The sequence below is a fragment of the Epinephelus fuscoguttatus genome, linkage group LG15, assembly GCF_011397635.1.
Source record: "Epinephelus fuscoguttatus linkage group LG15, E.fuscoguttatus.final_Chr_v1".
Classification (NCBI taxonomy): Eukaryota; Metazoa; Chordata; class Actinopteri; order Perciformes; family Serranidae; genus Epinephelus; species Epinephelus fuscoguttatus.
In genome coordinates this window covers 13,561,733-13,577,789 of record NC_064766.1, presented here as the reverse complement: position 1 = coordinate 13,577,789, position 16,057 = coordinate 13,561,733, and the positions used below count along the sequence as shown (strand labels likewise).

Sequence of the window (16,057 nt, the reverse complement as noted above, 5' to 3'; positions counted from 1 at the left end):
TCTTTACTCACATGAATGCTGTACAAACAGAGGCTCCAAGGTTGCAGTTGCATTAGGTTGTTTTTATATCAATTATATATTTAAAATCAGCAAATGGTCAGTGTCTTTTCTGTCCCTGCCATTCATAACTGTATCACTAGATGTGAAGGCAGTGATGGTTGTACAACCCAACCCCCCACCCACCTTTCATTGAACGTATCTTTATCTCTTTCTATGTGGAGATGACTCAGTTGGAAATGACATTTATATAATGTATCTTGACATTTTCTATCCACACACTACTATAATTGCATGTATTACTGATAGATCTAGATGCCAATCAAAAACACAAAAGAACATAAAATGGAAATGTCCAAACAGAGCAGCTGACTGCCAGATATCAGCAAGAACTGTCACACCACTGATTTCCACTGAACAATAATTGTGAATTACACAAGGGAGATACTTTATGTATGTGTGCGTATGTGTGTGTATGCAGGCTTATGAATGTTTGTATGTATCTGTGTGTTTTTACTGGATGGTGCAGCCTCTCTCCAAAATGCCACTCCGCTTCACCTCACAAACATATTACTCTGCCAGCAAAGAAAAGGGAAAAAAATGTTTCAGAACAACAAAATATTGTATGACAAAACAATGGAGTAGAGAGGGAACATTTCTGCTTAAGAACCAACAGAACGAGCTGCCGTTTGACAGAACAATGCCGCCATTGCTCTCTGTCAAATTTTTGTGTTTTCGCCTGGAAAGCATCGTTTATTAAATTCTGCTTAGAAGCTGCCAGAGACAGAATTTTCCCCGGTTTTCTGTCTAAATGAGATAAGCGAATAGGTAAAGAAAAAAAAAGCTTTGAAAATGGCTGACTTCAGAAAACAGCATGACTTTTGTTAAACAGAGAAATGCAAAACAAATCCTTATGTCATTGTATGATTCTGTCCATAAGCAAATCATATATTTCTTTCTTTCGCTTAACCACCACTCACAATTACATGGACTCATAATTTTGACTAATTCCCAGTTGGCTTTATTTATTCTCTGCTAACAACAATAGCAAAAGCATGTCTAATGAACATGGATGTATCTCTACCATGTAATCTGAAGTATTTTTCATCTGAAAAACTCATGGGAATCTTTAACAAACACCACATCCCTGTGCACTTTAAACCCAGCAACACACTGAGGTAGAAGCTCTTTCACCCGACGAACAAAACACCCAGGTATGAGCAGAGTAATGTCGTGTTTGCAGTTCAGTGCAGCCAGGAATGCACAGATTTGTACACTGGTGAAACTCCACAAGCACATGGCACAGGAACACTCCTTTGAGGACAGCAATGTACACAGCTTGGCCAGAGAAGACAGATGGTTTGAAAGAAGCGTGAAAGTGGCCATCTATGTCAGATTGGAATACCTTAAGTTTACACTGAACTGGATGACTGAGGCCATGTTAACATGAAAACGATCCACTGAAAACAGAATCGTTTCTCATTTTTGTTTTGAAAAGAGTTCTGCGTTTAGACGACAACGTTTTGATGACAATCATTGTGCACACAGATCTGCAAAAATGACCAAAAACGCTTCAGTATACATGCCAGGCCAGTAGTTGGCAGTGTGACGCTTCCTTCTACAGAGCGGCGATGTATGAACAAACAAAATGCCAACCGCACAAACATTTGTCTGGACGGACGACGAGGTGGAGTTGCTACAGTAAATCTACACTGTGATGGGGAAGCGTTGATAAATTCAACAGGGTGAGCAGCACAAGCAGAGCTCAGGAGTCCACTATTGTTGTTGTGATGGTCGACTTTCTCGCGCATGCCTAGTGACTGGAAGCGTAATGCGCATGTGCGAAAAGTCTCCGTTTTCAGAGGAACTGCATATTGCAAGTTTACATGACAACGGAGAGGGTGCCATTTCCAAAAAACTGCACTCTGGAACCCGTTTTCAAAATGTTGCGTTTTCAGGCACCCAAAACGCCGCTGTTGTGTAAACGATCAGCCAAAACGCAACTAAAGGTTACTGTTTTCAGTTGAAATCGCCGTATAAACGGAACATGAGAATCTTCACCAACATCTCTACCATGAACAATGCAATAACATATCTTACAGTGTTCTGACTATGATGTCTGGGGTCATTCAAGTCATTTAAATTCCAGAGATATTGATTGATATATTGACCTTGTGAATACTACTACTTCTTTATTTTCTCAGGGTTGCATTATGGCCTTCAAAGTGTTGCTCATCTCACCAGGATCACTCAGTGGTTAAGAAACAGTCCACACAAGTCCTGTCCTCTTTGGGTCCAAATCCCACCTCTGGTATAAGTGAATACATTGTGGAAAGTTACAGATGTGACATAAAAGCACAGCAGTTCTCAAAGTTTCAAAAGACAAATGTTATTTGTCTTTTGAAACTTTGAGAGACAAATAACATTTGTCTTTTGAAACTTTGAGAACTGCTGTGCTTTTATGTCACAGCAGTTCTCAAAGTTTCAAATGTTATTTCCTGTTATCGTGTTATTATAATGAATACACTCTGTTATGGCATCTCTTATAATCATTGTGTTTCAAGGCTCTACATCAAGGTTAAATCGTTCCCTGTTTGCTGTTAAAAATAGATAGCTAAAGTCGACTGGATAGAAGTGGTTAAGGCGTTGGGCTTAAGATCCAATGGGCAAAAGGTCTCCTGGGTTCTCACCCCACTCCTGGTAATCTGACACGTTCATTGACCAGGATCACTGCAATAAACCTTGTGGAGTTTTTGAAATCCTAAAAATGTGTATATTTTATGAGGATTTTGAGGAGGACATTATTAACTGGTCCTAGGTAGCAGCAGGGTTGGTTTCCGACCTTTAAAACTTTACTAATTACACCAGGATAGCGGAGTTGTTGAGGCGTTGTGCTCTAGTTGCAAAGGACACAAGTCCTTATGGGTTCAAATCCCATTCCTCATATGAGGTCTGTATTGCTGTAAAGCTGCAGACGTGCCATTAAGAATAACAGCGGTTGTCAAAGTTTCAAAAAAGAAATATTAGTTCCTGTCATCATGTCAAATACACTCTGCTTGAGTGTATTGCTCCATTACAACTTTCAAAGAATGATGTATTATGTTGTTAGTTTGGGGCATTTTCTATTGAAAGACTTTGAAGTTATTAGAGTCAGAACAAGTCGCCAAGTGTCCTTGTTGGTTTAAAACTCACTCCTCAAGCACACTGTGTGTGTTTGTTTTAACACTTATGAAACCTACTGAAAATGTCTTTGTGTGGACAAATAAGATCAGCATTGTTAGAACATGTTGAGCTCATCGTCCCAGAAAAATTTGCCTTTAACCTTTCATGTAACCATGTAACTGACTGATTTCAGTAATGTGTGTGACAGAGAACAGGTATCATGTCTTCACCTTATTGATTTTTTTGCTGTTAAAGATTTACCAGACAGACCAGGATGGCCGAGTGGTTAAGGCGTTGGACTTAAGATCCAATGGGCAATAGCCCTTGTGGGTTCGAACCCCACTCCTGGTAAACTTTATTAACTGATGATATCTGTATACAAAATCTGTCCATTAAAAGCTAATTCAAATACTACAGTAACTTGTGTTGATTGGCTGATTCGCTAAGCTAAAATGCAGTGAACACAAGTCACATGTGTTCAAATCTACTGATCCCTACCTCATGGTGGGTGTTTGTCATTACAGTTCATGTGTTAGCTTACAGTTATTCTTGATTAACACACATTTCTTGAAATTTTTGTCCATTTCCCAAAATTCCAAACACAAATCCATAACTGCTCACTCATTTTCACAAACTTAAAGCTTCAGTGTCAAAACCAGTCTCTCCACTCAAAACAACTGTATGTATTCTTACATCTAAATCAAACCTATCCCTTAGACGACACACATGAACGATCAAAATCATAAACTGCATGACTGTTTGTTACACACTGGAGGGATCAATTAAAGACACTGCTACTAAAATGTTTACAATGTGTTTTCAGAGAAATAACTTTGTAAAATCACATCACTGACTATCCAGATAACCATGTCAAGAACGACCTAGTGAGTGACAGTCAGAACATTATATACCTCTTACAGTGGATGAGGAAATACTACTGTATGCTGCTGACCTTTGCAATGTCATTTAAAATACCCACAGCAAAATACCCAGTTTCCAGAAGCTTTAAGTCTAAATTAAGTCAGCAAATGTATAAATTTCCCAACATCAGCATCAGTGTTCTCATCATCTTGTCTAAGTTCTGGGTCAGGCCATTATGTCTCATCAACATCACTCATTATTTTTGCTCTTGTCAGGCAGCGTGGGAAAAGTGCCCTTGTCTTTCACTCAAAAGGATGGCATTACTGTTACTGTAATCACCATATTCATATGGGTAGTCTTCGGCTTAGCTGAGAGAAGACTCCAATTGATGGACATCTCTCAGTTACTTACCTTTGGCAATCCATTACTGTGCTAAAAACTACACTGAGAGCGGAGATTCAATCTGTATGCACTACAACAATCCATCTATCAAAGTAACAACAAGGCAGATAAGTTGTTTTCCCTTCTGAAAGACAGATGCAACTCTGTTCCGGCTTAGGTTGGGTCACACTGGCTCTCATAGTCATGAGCACATGATGAACTAGGGTGGCACGAACTTACTTGTTGTCTTCCTCTTCCTTTCTGTTTTAAGCAAATACTGCATTGAAGATATGTTCACATTCTATGTATCATATTGTTATATGGATTGTCCCTGGACATGCCTTGAGGCTCTATGTATTGACCTGTGCAGTTCCAATTGGTTTGTTAACAATTATGAGGCGTAGTGTTTGCCCCTAAAGAACGGTATGGTATTGACGTTTAGGTTGTGATGACTTGAGTTAATTATATTGAGAGCCTGTGTTTTCTGAATGAACACAGTGCCATGAATGATTTATTTGGCAGCTGTTGCGTAAGGTTTTGCACAAAGAGTTTTGAATATTGAAACATGTGAACACAGGTGTATAGTAAAATATGGAAGTCACCAGGATGCTAAAAGTTTAAGGTGTTGATCTTAAAATCGATGATAAATGTCCTTCCAAACCCTGTAATTTCCACTGTTCCACTGTAATTCGACCCCGTAATTTCTTAAGTTTTTCTCAGTCTCAGTGTGGTTTAGTCACTTGGTATAAAATCCAATGAGTGGAGTTTTAACTACTCATCTGTTTTCTGTTCATGATGTGATACAAATCAAATCACCATGACAAGTTATATTTCGGTGCTCTTGATTATGTACTGGACAGCAGGTCTTTTGTCTCCATATTATATTATTTTTTTTGCTATTTTTTTTGCTATTTACAACTCTCTAAAGTCTCTAAGATGGCTGAGTGGTGAAAGCATTATGTTTTAAATCCAGTGGACAAAAGTACTCATGGATCAAACCCCACTGCTGGGAGATTTCCATTGTTACTGACATGTTGCATGAACATGTGAGAGTTACATCCAATTCAGTAGCAAAACAGTCATATGTCTCAAAAAAGTGATCAACAAAAAGAACTAAGTTTGCCTCAATGCCCTGACTGTATTTACATTCAAATCAACAAGCAAATAAGTCAGTGTTTTGATACTCTTGACTGAGATCTTGAGCAGATAACAGCAGGGAGTTTCATTTCCTACTGATGTTTTTTTTGCCGTTTAAAGTCAACTAACCTCACAAGGATGGCCAAATAGTTAAGACGCTGCACTCAAGATGCAATGGACACAGGTTCCCGTGGGTTCAAGTCCCACTTCTGTAAGGTATTTTTTGATTACAGGGAGTGAAAATATAAAACAATTGCAAAAAAGGTGGTGGTCGGAGCAAAATTCATTCATGCATCTTCACAAAATGCATCATGCTGGAAGCTTTGTGGCATCATTACTACCTCTTAGTTTACACTGACAAGGCAGAGTGGAGTTCTATTAAACAGGATGGTGCAACACAGCTAATATAATAGCTTCCTCACTGTTGGAATATGACTCTCCATACTCTCAAAGGTCAGCACTGTCAAGACGGTTTGCAATTGGTTAGTGTCACAATTTATTTGTCAAAGTAAGGCAAAGCTCGGAACTGATTTACTTCAGCACCATGAGCGTTTAAATAGTTGTGTCATAAAGCTCTGTGGGATTAAAGAAAGGTTACATCATAAATAATAACAAAGAAACAAAAACGTGTCTTAACAAATGTCAGTGGACATTATTGGGGGGAGGAAACGGACCTGTCGATGATTCCGCACATGTCAATCTGCAGGTTGCTGTAGATTCCCAGCTGCTTCTGCTGCACCATGATCAGGTCCACAATTTGGTTGTCCAGAGATAAGAGACGCATGCAGCCCTGGAAGACATTAAAAGGGTTTCTGCACTCTTGCCTGTCGTCTTCAGTGGGACAACCTGGAGGGAAGACAGAGGGAACATCAGTTAGAAATCACATGACTGTCGTTATCCAGTCGAACAATAAATGCAGTAATACTATCATGTCACACGGAGATCAGTGGACATATTTGACAATTATCTGTCTAAGGAATATCATGTCAATTGACTTGCACAGTGAAATTCAACTGCTTTTAGATATCACATCAGTCAACTTCCACATAGCTGTTGATGCTTGACAGGGTTTCATTGCTTAGATAGATATAATCTTACCACCAAAGAAGAGGTGACTTTCAATGGTGACAGGAAATGAGGGACTGGCCTGAGTGTTGCCTCCTTCCTCTTTATCCACAGTGATGCTAAGACGACCTCGTCTTGAGTTCAGCTCCACCGAATGCCACTGACCGTCATTCAGAGCAGAACCTGCGAACCAAATTGTCATTAACACACTGCTGAAAATTTGTGTTTGTTTTCCCCAGTGTTTGTGGCTACACGTTAAAACCTGCAGCAGATGTTGCTGGTGCGAGATTCTTTTCAAAGCCTGGAGCCATACATAGGTACTCATGTAGGAATGACCAAATTAGATATACCTTCACACCACGACGTGCCACCCATGCACCAAACTGCAATTTTGAAACAGCTTGAAAATCATATAAATTAAGAAAAACTGGTGAAAACCATGGGGGGCAGGTGATTGCAGACCACATAGGCACCTACTTCACTTCCTGCATCCTCTGTGAGATTGATCTGCAACAGTACCAGCAAGGCTGTGCCTGCCTTGTGAATCTGTATGTTGTTAGGAGTTGAGGGAATAAATCAATATCTCATTATCTCCTCTATTTTTCTTACTGACAGTACTTTGCACAAGAACACACCCCAGTCATCTTACAGTGCCATCGGCTGCACAGCGCTCTGCCAGAGTGATGCAGATGTGTGACCAGAGCTTCGGTAATAAGCATAATATAGAAGATCATAAAGTAAACACTGGATTTTTAGATCAAGTGCGATTGTAAGACTGAGGGTTATATCTGGTTTCATCACCTTTTCAAAACCACAAGCATCGGTGTGAGGAATGGCTTAAACAGTGTGTTTATCTGCTCTAGCGTCAGCTGCAATTGAAACAAACAAACTTGTGACCTACAGTAGTAACCAAGAGCAACTTCAAAAACCATGTAGGATTATTATTAACCAACTAACTGTTATGTTATATTATTTTGTGAGATTACAGGCTATGTAAAAAAAAAAAAAATCCCTGTTTCATGACTAGCTAAGGATGAAATGATACTAAAAACTCTAGGTGCGAGAAAAAGTCACAGATATGATATGTATTACAGTATTAAAAAATAAAGAAAAAGGGTGAAAAATGTCTTTTATTAAATATCTGATGTGTACATTTGCCATATTCTTGTTGGGGCTCACTGTTGTGAGCCAGTTATAAGTGCTCTGTTAGCATGCAAAGGATGACAGGTCTTCTTGATTAGTATAATTGCGCCCTCTGTTGTTCAAACGAAAACACTACAATCAGGGCTTGACATTAAGTTAACGTTAACAGCTAACGGTTAGCCCAGCTAATCTATGATAACCACGTTATTTACAAAAGAAATAGTAACGTTTGTTCAATCATTGTGTTTATAGACTTAACAAACATCAGATTAGTCTACACGGTGATATAGTGACATGAAAAATGTGATAAATAGCTAGACACTGCTGGTTTTCTACCCAAAGTATTTGTAAACAACACAGCGATTCCCTGGGAGCACCGCCGGAAGTGAAGGCCGTGAGCGATTGCCAAGGACCCTGCACTTTCGTTAGTTGAAAAACTCTGGGCTGTGCCTCCAGAGGTAAAGGAAGAAAAATTTTTTTTTTTTTTTTTTTTTTTTACCGATGGATTTCCAGATTGCTAACGTTATGACATTTGACCCCAGAGTTAACTTCTATAGTGCCCTGTGCATCAGATTTTTCTCATCAGTTCTGTTCAGCGTGTGATGTGAGACAGACTTGCACGCACAGCTCAGCTGGAAAAGCTCTGCTTCATCAATACAGTGTGCAGTTTATTTTCAGTTAGCGCTACTTTAGACATCACATTTGTAATATATGCATGAGGCATTATACTTGTACTTACACTGAGCCCTGACAATTTTTTGACAAGGATAGATAGTAGAACGCAGCTATACTAGCTGAAATAACCTTATAGTATTGTGGCAGACTTTGAATGTTTCTTTAATCACAATATGGCAAAATTCAGTATATCATTACATCTTTATGACTAGCACATCCACTCTTAATTCTTACTTGCCATTTGAGAAAAACTGATAGCCATTTGCTTTGATTTATTTCTTATTTTAAAAGCTTGGGATGAAGAACAAGGCATAACTTGTCTCACTCACATATGGAATGACATAGTAATGACATAATATCCATTTAAGAGTAACACTAACTTAACTGTAAGTCTTTAAAAGTGAATCTGAAGGTGTAGGGGTACCTGCACTGAGCTCCAGCAGTGCCCTGCCAGCTTTATGGATCTGTAGCCGGAGTCTGGCCTCACTCAGGTACAGCCAGGCCACGCCCCCTTCCTGAGGCAGGTCAAATGTGAGCAGAAGCCCCGCCTTGTTCCACGTCCTGAACTGGAACCCCACGGACAAGCCCCCTGGCGAGGATGCTGTTGCCCCAGGCAATTGGAGGAAGCTCTGGGGGCCGGGGAACGTCACAGCAACGGACACCGACTCAGCACAAGAAAAGGTCACATTGCCCTGAGAGGGAAACATGCAGAGGGGAGAGAGAGGAGGCGGGACAGAAAAAATGATCACTAGAGAGATAAAACAACATAAAACATGAATATTAATCAGTTGCAGAGGGCGTGTCGATGTGACCTCTGTCGCAGTGATCTGATCAGCAAGTCTCCTTAAGAGGACACCGGTATTACCATAATGATAACAGCAAGGCTTAGAAAAAGATTAGGAAAGCAAACTGAAAATACCAAAGTCACCCAGCGTGGAGGAAAAAGAGATAACGAATGAAAATGAAAGAAGGAGAGCATACAGTAAGCCCAGTACTATAATATCTTGACATCTCTGTTACAGTTCATTGTTTTGAGTAGTGGTAATGACACCAGGTTCTTTGCTAAGGCTGCAGCAGTAATATATTAGAGTCCCAGCTCTCTGCTGGGAATATCAGCCTGCTATCTTTATAATGCTCCGGAAACACAGATGACATCTAAAAGCCCATTGTGGTGCAGTTAAAGTGATGTACAATAATTCATGTTGCGAGTGGGATGTGCTTCTGCACAACACAAAGTAAAGAAGTTAACTTAAAAATCCACTAAAGCCTGAGGACTACAGCACTGACACACACCAATCCTCCTCTACCTACACTCTGATTTTCTTTGCATTAATGCCCCCTCACAGAGCCATAAGATGCACCATTTAGCCACTGTGTTAAATTGGATCATAACTTTGTGGCTAGTACCTTAAGAGCCTCAGCACCAACATAAAATTGCCTCTATTACATCTTTAGCCATGCATGTGAAATCTCTGAACCTCTTTAGCAAGAATTCATGTATTTTTTCTGCTGCCTGGGCCTTTACTGTAATAAGACAGCATTTATTGCTCCCTGTAGAAACGCTTCGCAGCCTCTCCCCGATGAGTTTGCTCCACGCATCGTGAATACAGAAACATCTGAAGGGCCTAATGGCCAAGATTAGGAGGCATTAGCGAGACTCTAACCACTGTCTACAGTCTTTTGTCCTGGCTTCATTAACCAGTCAGCAGCTCATTTAGCAGCAGCAGTACAACCAGCAAATAGAGCACCTGAGTGGTAAGGAAACATTTCCCCACTAAGACTGAATCCCAGTGGGGACAAAGGGAATCTAACTCACACAAGAGGAGTCCATTCACACAAGCCTATTACTTAAAACAAAATAAAACACAACACAGTAACAAAGATATACATGCTGGTCTGGTACGTGCTGGTACATTCAGAGGCCCTCTTTTGATTTCTGTGGCCCTTGCAGTGATAATGCTTTCCCTCTCAGATAGAAAGAGCCCAAACTGACCTGAGAGCAGGCAGTTGTGTTTTTACCTAAATTAACTTACCAGTACAGTAACTTGGTGGTCTTTGTTTTTAGCTAATTCTATCAGGTTGAGGCCGTTGTACAGCAGGTTTTCCAGGCAGCCATAAAAGTTCCTCTTGGAGACAACTGGTTTCTGAGAGCCAAGGCTCTGGATTGTCCCTACACTCAGCTGTATGGAGACAAAAAGATACCAACAGACAGTTGCATACACATTCAATAACAAAAATGCAATATCTATAATTCAAATTCAGCAGTTGTACAGCTTTCTGATCGCATTGAAAGTGTGGGGTGTATAGGGATAACAAAAAAGTCTTAAATGTGTGTGATTGTTTTCTTGTCTTTCATCCCACCTGCTCGATGTCCCAGTGGCTGAACTCTGCAGGGATTTGAACTCTCTCTGTGTGTTTGTCCACAGTGAGGTTGAGGTGAGAGCCACGCCGCTCCACTGCTAAATGGTGCCAGTGCTGATCGTCTAACAGACTGCCAAGGGAAGCGAGACGCCGGGGTTCAGAGGCTGAAGTCCCACCTGAAAGAGTAATGAGGAGTCAAGAGGGAACTGCTGATCTCAGGTGGAGATTGTTTTTTTTTCCATTATCTGACCTGGTGCAAAGAGAAGTGGACACCAGGCCAAGAAAAGTTTCTTTATTGTGATGAATATTCTAATTTTCTCAGTATCCCACAGAGAGGGGCACATCGAGGTCAGCCTGTCTCATCTCGTTAGGGACTATAGGATCCCTGCATAGTAGAATTTGAGAACCAAAGCCCAATATGTGACAATGCCGAATTTGAAAAACTGCAAACTGCAGACATCATGAATGATAGATGAGAAGCAGCAAGTCCAAATTAGTGTATCCAATTCTGCATCCACTGAACTACTGGGAGAGAAACTGTGTTTCTGCTGAAAGAGGAAACTGGAGGAAGAGCTGAATTCAGTCAGCCATTAAAAATGTATTAGATATTCTTTAGGGAGACGCAATTCCAACAACAAAGAGAGAAACAGAGACAGTTTGGAAGATGATGGACAAATTTATCTTTGATATTTCAGCCCATTTTGCGAGAGGGTTTATTTGTCTGCAGCTTGGATGAAAAATAACTTCATTGAGATGAGAAAGTTGGGATGTGGACTTCATGAAATGGGGGATGTCTGTTCTGTCAAAATATTTACTGTGATGAGTTACAGCCTGGACGAGTGGAAAGAGACAGTGAAATCAATATGAGAGGAAAGATGGCAAGAATTTAAAACAAATAAGATGTTGTTGGAGGTAGAGAGGAGAGGGAGATTGTCTTATCTTATGATTGAGGGTTTTTTGAATGGATGATTTGATTACTGGCTGGAGGAGTGGAAAGAGAAAGCAGGAATCAATATGAGAGATCAGAGGGCGAACAAAGAGAAAATGTAGTGATATTAATATACAGAGCACCCTGTGTCCTTTTCTTTGTCACTCTCTGTCTTTATTGCCCTCTGTGGTGTATTCCTTTAAGCAGTATTACAATTTTGGGGGAGAAAAAAACTGTTGATGATCATATTTTTTCAAGAACTGACAGCAGTGATTGCACAGTAGGTAGGTCCATGACAGGGCAGTCAGTGCTTTTATTTTTTGGACCAAGTGGGAAAACGGTTGGGAAAAGAATGTGTGTAAAACCTTCTGTCACTGAGCAAGAATGTTATATGACTTGTGCTGCGGGTCACCAGAAATCAATAGGTTACTTCCTGATGGGAGCATGAATGTGCACAGAAACTATTAATAAGCAACGGGTCAGCAGTTATGAAAAATTCAATGTGATTGCTGCACAGAGGAAAGGTCATAAGGGTCTCAGAAATCAAACTGAATTTTATCTTTGGTGCATAAATGTGCACAGTAAATTTCATGGGGTTAATATTTTGGTCATCTTAGTTCCTTGCTGACGTATTTGGAGCTCTTCCAAAAACCCAGAAAGTCAGTCTGAGGTTGTGGATCTGAATGTGTGAAACCGGACAATAAAATCTGCTGCCGAAGAAGAGCGAGCATGCTCAGCAAAATCTTCAGACAAATAACTGATTAAAAAAAACTGCTAATGATGGCATCATATTTTATTAATAGGGAAGAGGGACAGACTGGAGGTGTGTGCCTCATTCTTGCAGCCTCTGCTGAATGCTCTCTGCTTTTTCGCACCAGAGTAACTGTATCATATCCTGTCTGCGATTTCATTACAGCTGTTCAATGTGACTCTAAATCTGATTACGCAGGAACACAATGACAGTAAACACACTTTAGGAAAGCAAATATTTCAGAATACTGAAAGATCATTAAGAATGTGTCAAGTCTCATCTGTCTAATGTTTGAACACACTAGTGCAGTGCCCATTCAGCCTGATTGCTTGGCCTCCATCATTGCTGCTTGCAGCTCTCTTGAGAACCACTCATCCAACAACTTCACACTCAACACTGGTGTCCTGAGCAATACACCTGCAATGATGTAGTTGTGTCCCCTAGTAATGCTAGAGTATATTTGTCACTTGGGTACAAAAGCTCACATGAACATTTTATGGCCTCAATGAACTCAAAGCCCGGCTATTTCTGGGAACGCAAGTGTTCATTCTGAAGGTTACATCGCTGATGTTTGAGGTGTTTGAATTTGCTACAATCTCTAGTTCTTCAACTGTTGTTGAATGTACTGTAGCGAGCAATGGAGGGTGAGCTGTATTCAGCGTGCCGTTCAGTGGCATAGATATTAATAGAGGTCCCCTCTCAATGCACTGCACAGTGTGTACCAGGGGTGATTGCTCTGAGACAACAAGGGAGGCTGAACTTCCTCTAAAATTTCATAGGAGAAATGGTCAAATATGCACTATTGAATCTCACTATATAGTGACGAAAACTCTGTGGGTGTGTCTGTTCCATGTTTTTCTCCTCACTGACTTGGTCAATCCATGTGAAATTTGGCACAGTGGTAGAGGGTCATGGGAGGATGCGAATGAAGCAATATTACATCAATTAGCCAAAGGGGGGCGCTATATCAATCGATTGAAATTGCAAACTTTGAATGGGCATATCTCATGCCCCGTATGTCGTAGAGACATGAAACTTTGCACAGAGATGCCTCTCCTCATGAGGAACAAATTTGCCTCAAGAACCCATAACTTCACCAAACAACACCTTACAGCTGACATCATGCACTGGAGCAGGACCCATCAACCCTCAGCATGTTTGTTTCCCTTAAATTACTTCAGTAACGCGAAAGGGCTGGGCTGACTTATGAGCCAACAAAAATACAATACACCACACTGACATTTTGATGAATGTAAAGCAGAGGGGAATGGTTTTAGCGTAGCAGATATAAATCTTATAAACCATGTTTATTCCAGCTGTCTGAACAACAACTAGCAGACTGAGTGGAAGTGGAATCCCTATAGAATTACTGAACAAAGATCACCAAAACTAAGACGTTTTCATTTTGATTTAATGTATGAAATATGATGATAATACCAACTGGGAAAAAAAACAACTGATGAGACTTTTATTTTGAGAACAAGATTGTCTCTAAACAAAGCATCTTACTTTAAAGACATTGTGGACGAATAACAAAATGACAGTGAAATAAATCAAAACTAAAAAGCCACCCACCCAAGAGTTCAAAATGTGATTTAAATATAGCTGTGTAGCTTTCCAAAGTGAGTGCCATGAAGACAAGCCAAGGATGCCGCAAGATGCGTTATATAATTTTTCATTTATTCTGCATCTTATCTTACTATATAATGATGAAAAATCTGTCTGTCTGTGTGTGTGTCTGTGTGTGTGTGTCTGTTCCATGTTTTTCTCCTCACTGACTTGGACAATCCATGTGAAATTTGGCACAGTGGTAGAGGGTCATGGGAGGATGTGAATGAAGCAATATTACATCAATTGGCCAAAGGGGGGTGCTATAGCAACCGATTGACATTGCAAACTTTGAATGGACATAGCTCATGCCCCGTATGTCGTAGAGACATGAAACTTTGCACAGAGATGCCTCTCCTCATGAGGAACAAATTTGCCTCAAGAACCCATAACTTCCGGCTATATAGATTTTCCGCCATTTTGAATTTTTTGAAAAACACTTGTAATCGATCTCTTCCTAGGAAGTTTGCCGATCTGCATGAAACTCGGTGAACATAATCTAGGGACCAATATCTAAAGTTCCCTCTTGGCAAAAGTTGGAAAACTTACTAAAACTGAGCTTCTATAAGGCAATGAATATTGCGAAGGGTGTGGTTCATCACATAAAGGTATATAACATCTCAAGGGTTTCACCGATCACCACGCAACTTTGTAGGCATATGACCACACATAATCTGAGGGGACCCCTCCATTATTGACCCCATCAAACAAAATGGGGGCGCGAGAGAGCTAATTTCTTATCTAGGCCTAACTGCCATATCGATTTTTACTAAACTTGGTAGATATGTAGAACAGGACGCCTCAAGGTGACTGGAGAAATGTAACTCTAATTGGCAACTGGGTGGCGCTATAACAACAGAAAAATGCTTAAAAATGGTTAAAATGCAACCGATCGCTGTGGCTCCCCCTGTGGACCAATGTTGTTGTTTTTTTCTAATTTTTGGTATAACTAAGTCATGGTATGGTAAGGTGTACTCAATGGGTATGGACTAGTTTTAATTATGTTTCAGATCTCTTATATTATTTGTTTTGTTTAAAAAAATCTAAATCACCATATTAAAATGATTTAATATGCCGTTATGTTGCTGCAAGTAAATGACAGAAATGCATTTAAAACATAAGAATATTTCATTGTAATTAATTAGTTTCAGTATTTTAAATATGTATCTGTAAATCTGCAGCACATCTCTTGGCCAGTTCACTGCATGACAGAAAAAAAGAAAAAGTACTTAATCTTCCAGCAGTTTTCTAACTTTTAGTGTTTTGTTTTGCTGTTAACCAGAACAGAGTTGTTGTTTCTGTGAAGGGCTGTTACTCAGTGTTGCCTCATAAAGCCAACTCCATCTGCTCCGGGGGGTAGGACCTGGAGGTGTTAGTGTTAACAGAGCAGAGCGTACCATGCATGAGCTCAGGGTCAATGCACACAGCAGATGACCTAAATTACACAATCTGTAACCTAAAAAGCCAATGTAGAAAGAAAGAGAGAGGGAGAAAGGATAGAGAAGAAATAGAGGGGAAAAAAAGCAAAGACGAAAATAATGAGGGACAGAATGATGAAGTGCAACCAACTAAGAAAAAAGGGACAAAACAGGGTTGAGAGCCACAGGGGCAAACCCGTCTGTCAAGAGAAAACAGAAAACATGGTGAGACAGATGAAGCGTGTACAGCTGGAAAGGCAAATGGCCTCTTGTGATATGGAAAAAATAAAGGGCTGCAAGATCTGTGGAGACAAACAACAGTGATTAGAAGAGAAAAGAGTTGTAAGAGAGACAGAAACAAAGGGAGAAGAAAGTCTGTTGGTTGTTTTCATTGTCAGTCTGTCACAGCTGAGGCAGAACTCCTCTCCAATTTCTCTTCTATCATTTCATTTAATTTCCTCTCACTGAGCTGCAGTCTCTCTTTACGGTGACACAGACATTCTCCAAGATGATAGGCTTTACAGCACAACTGGCTTCCTATAAGATGGAACAGCCTCTCCGTAAAGCGAC

At 40.2% G+C, this 16,057-nt stretch overlaps 1 protein-coding gene and 1 non-coding gene across 3 annotated transcripts in view; one reads left to right on the top strand and one right to left on the bottom strand.

The window, feature by feature from the left end:
* Positions 1-16,057, bottom strand: part of LOC125901645 (contactin-associated protein-like 4) — a 151,239-nt gene that overhangs the window by 66,409 nt on the left and 68,773 nt on the right. For both annotated transcript variants that reach the window (XM_049597411.1, XM_049597412.1), the window contains exons 6-10: positions 10,783-10,958; positions 10,455-10,601; positions 8,846-9,113; positions 6,637-6,786; positions 6,213-6,384 (exon numbers count right to left, since the gene is read on the bottom strand). In XM_049597411.1, coding sequence (XP_049453368.1) covers positions 6,213-6,384; positions 6,637-6,786; positions 8,846-9,113; positions 10,455-10,601; positions 10,783-10,958 — 913 coding nt within the window. The remainder of the gene's footprint in view (positions 1-6,212; positions 6,385-6,636; positions 6,787-8,845; positions 9,114-10,454; positions 10,602-10,782; positions 10,959-16,057) is intronic.
* trnal-uaa (transfer RNA leucine (anticodon UAA)) lies at positions 3,428-3,510 on the top strand. Its single transcript has one exon. It is a non-coding gene; the product is annotated as a tRNA-Leu (tRNA).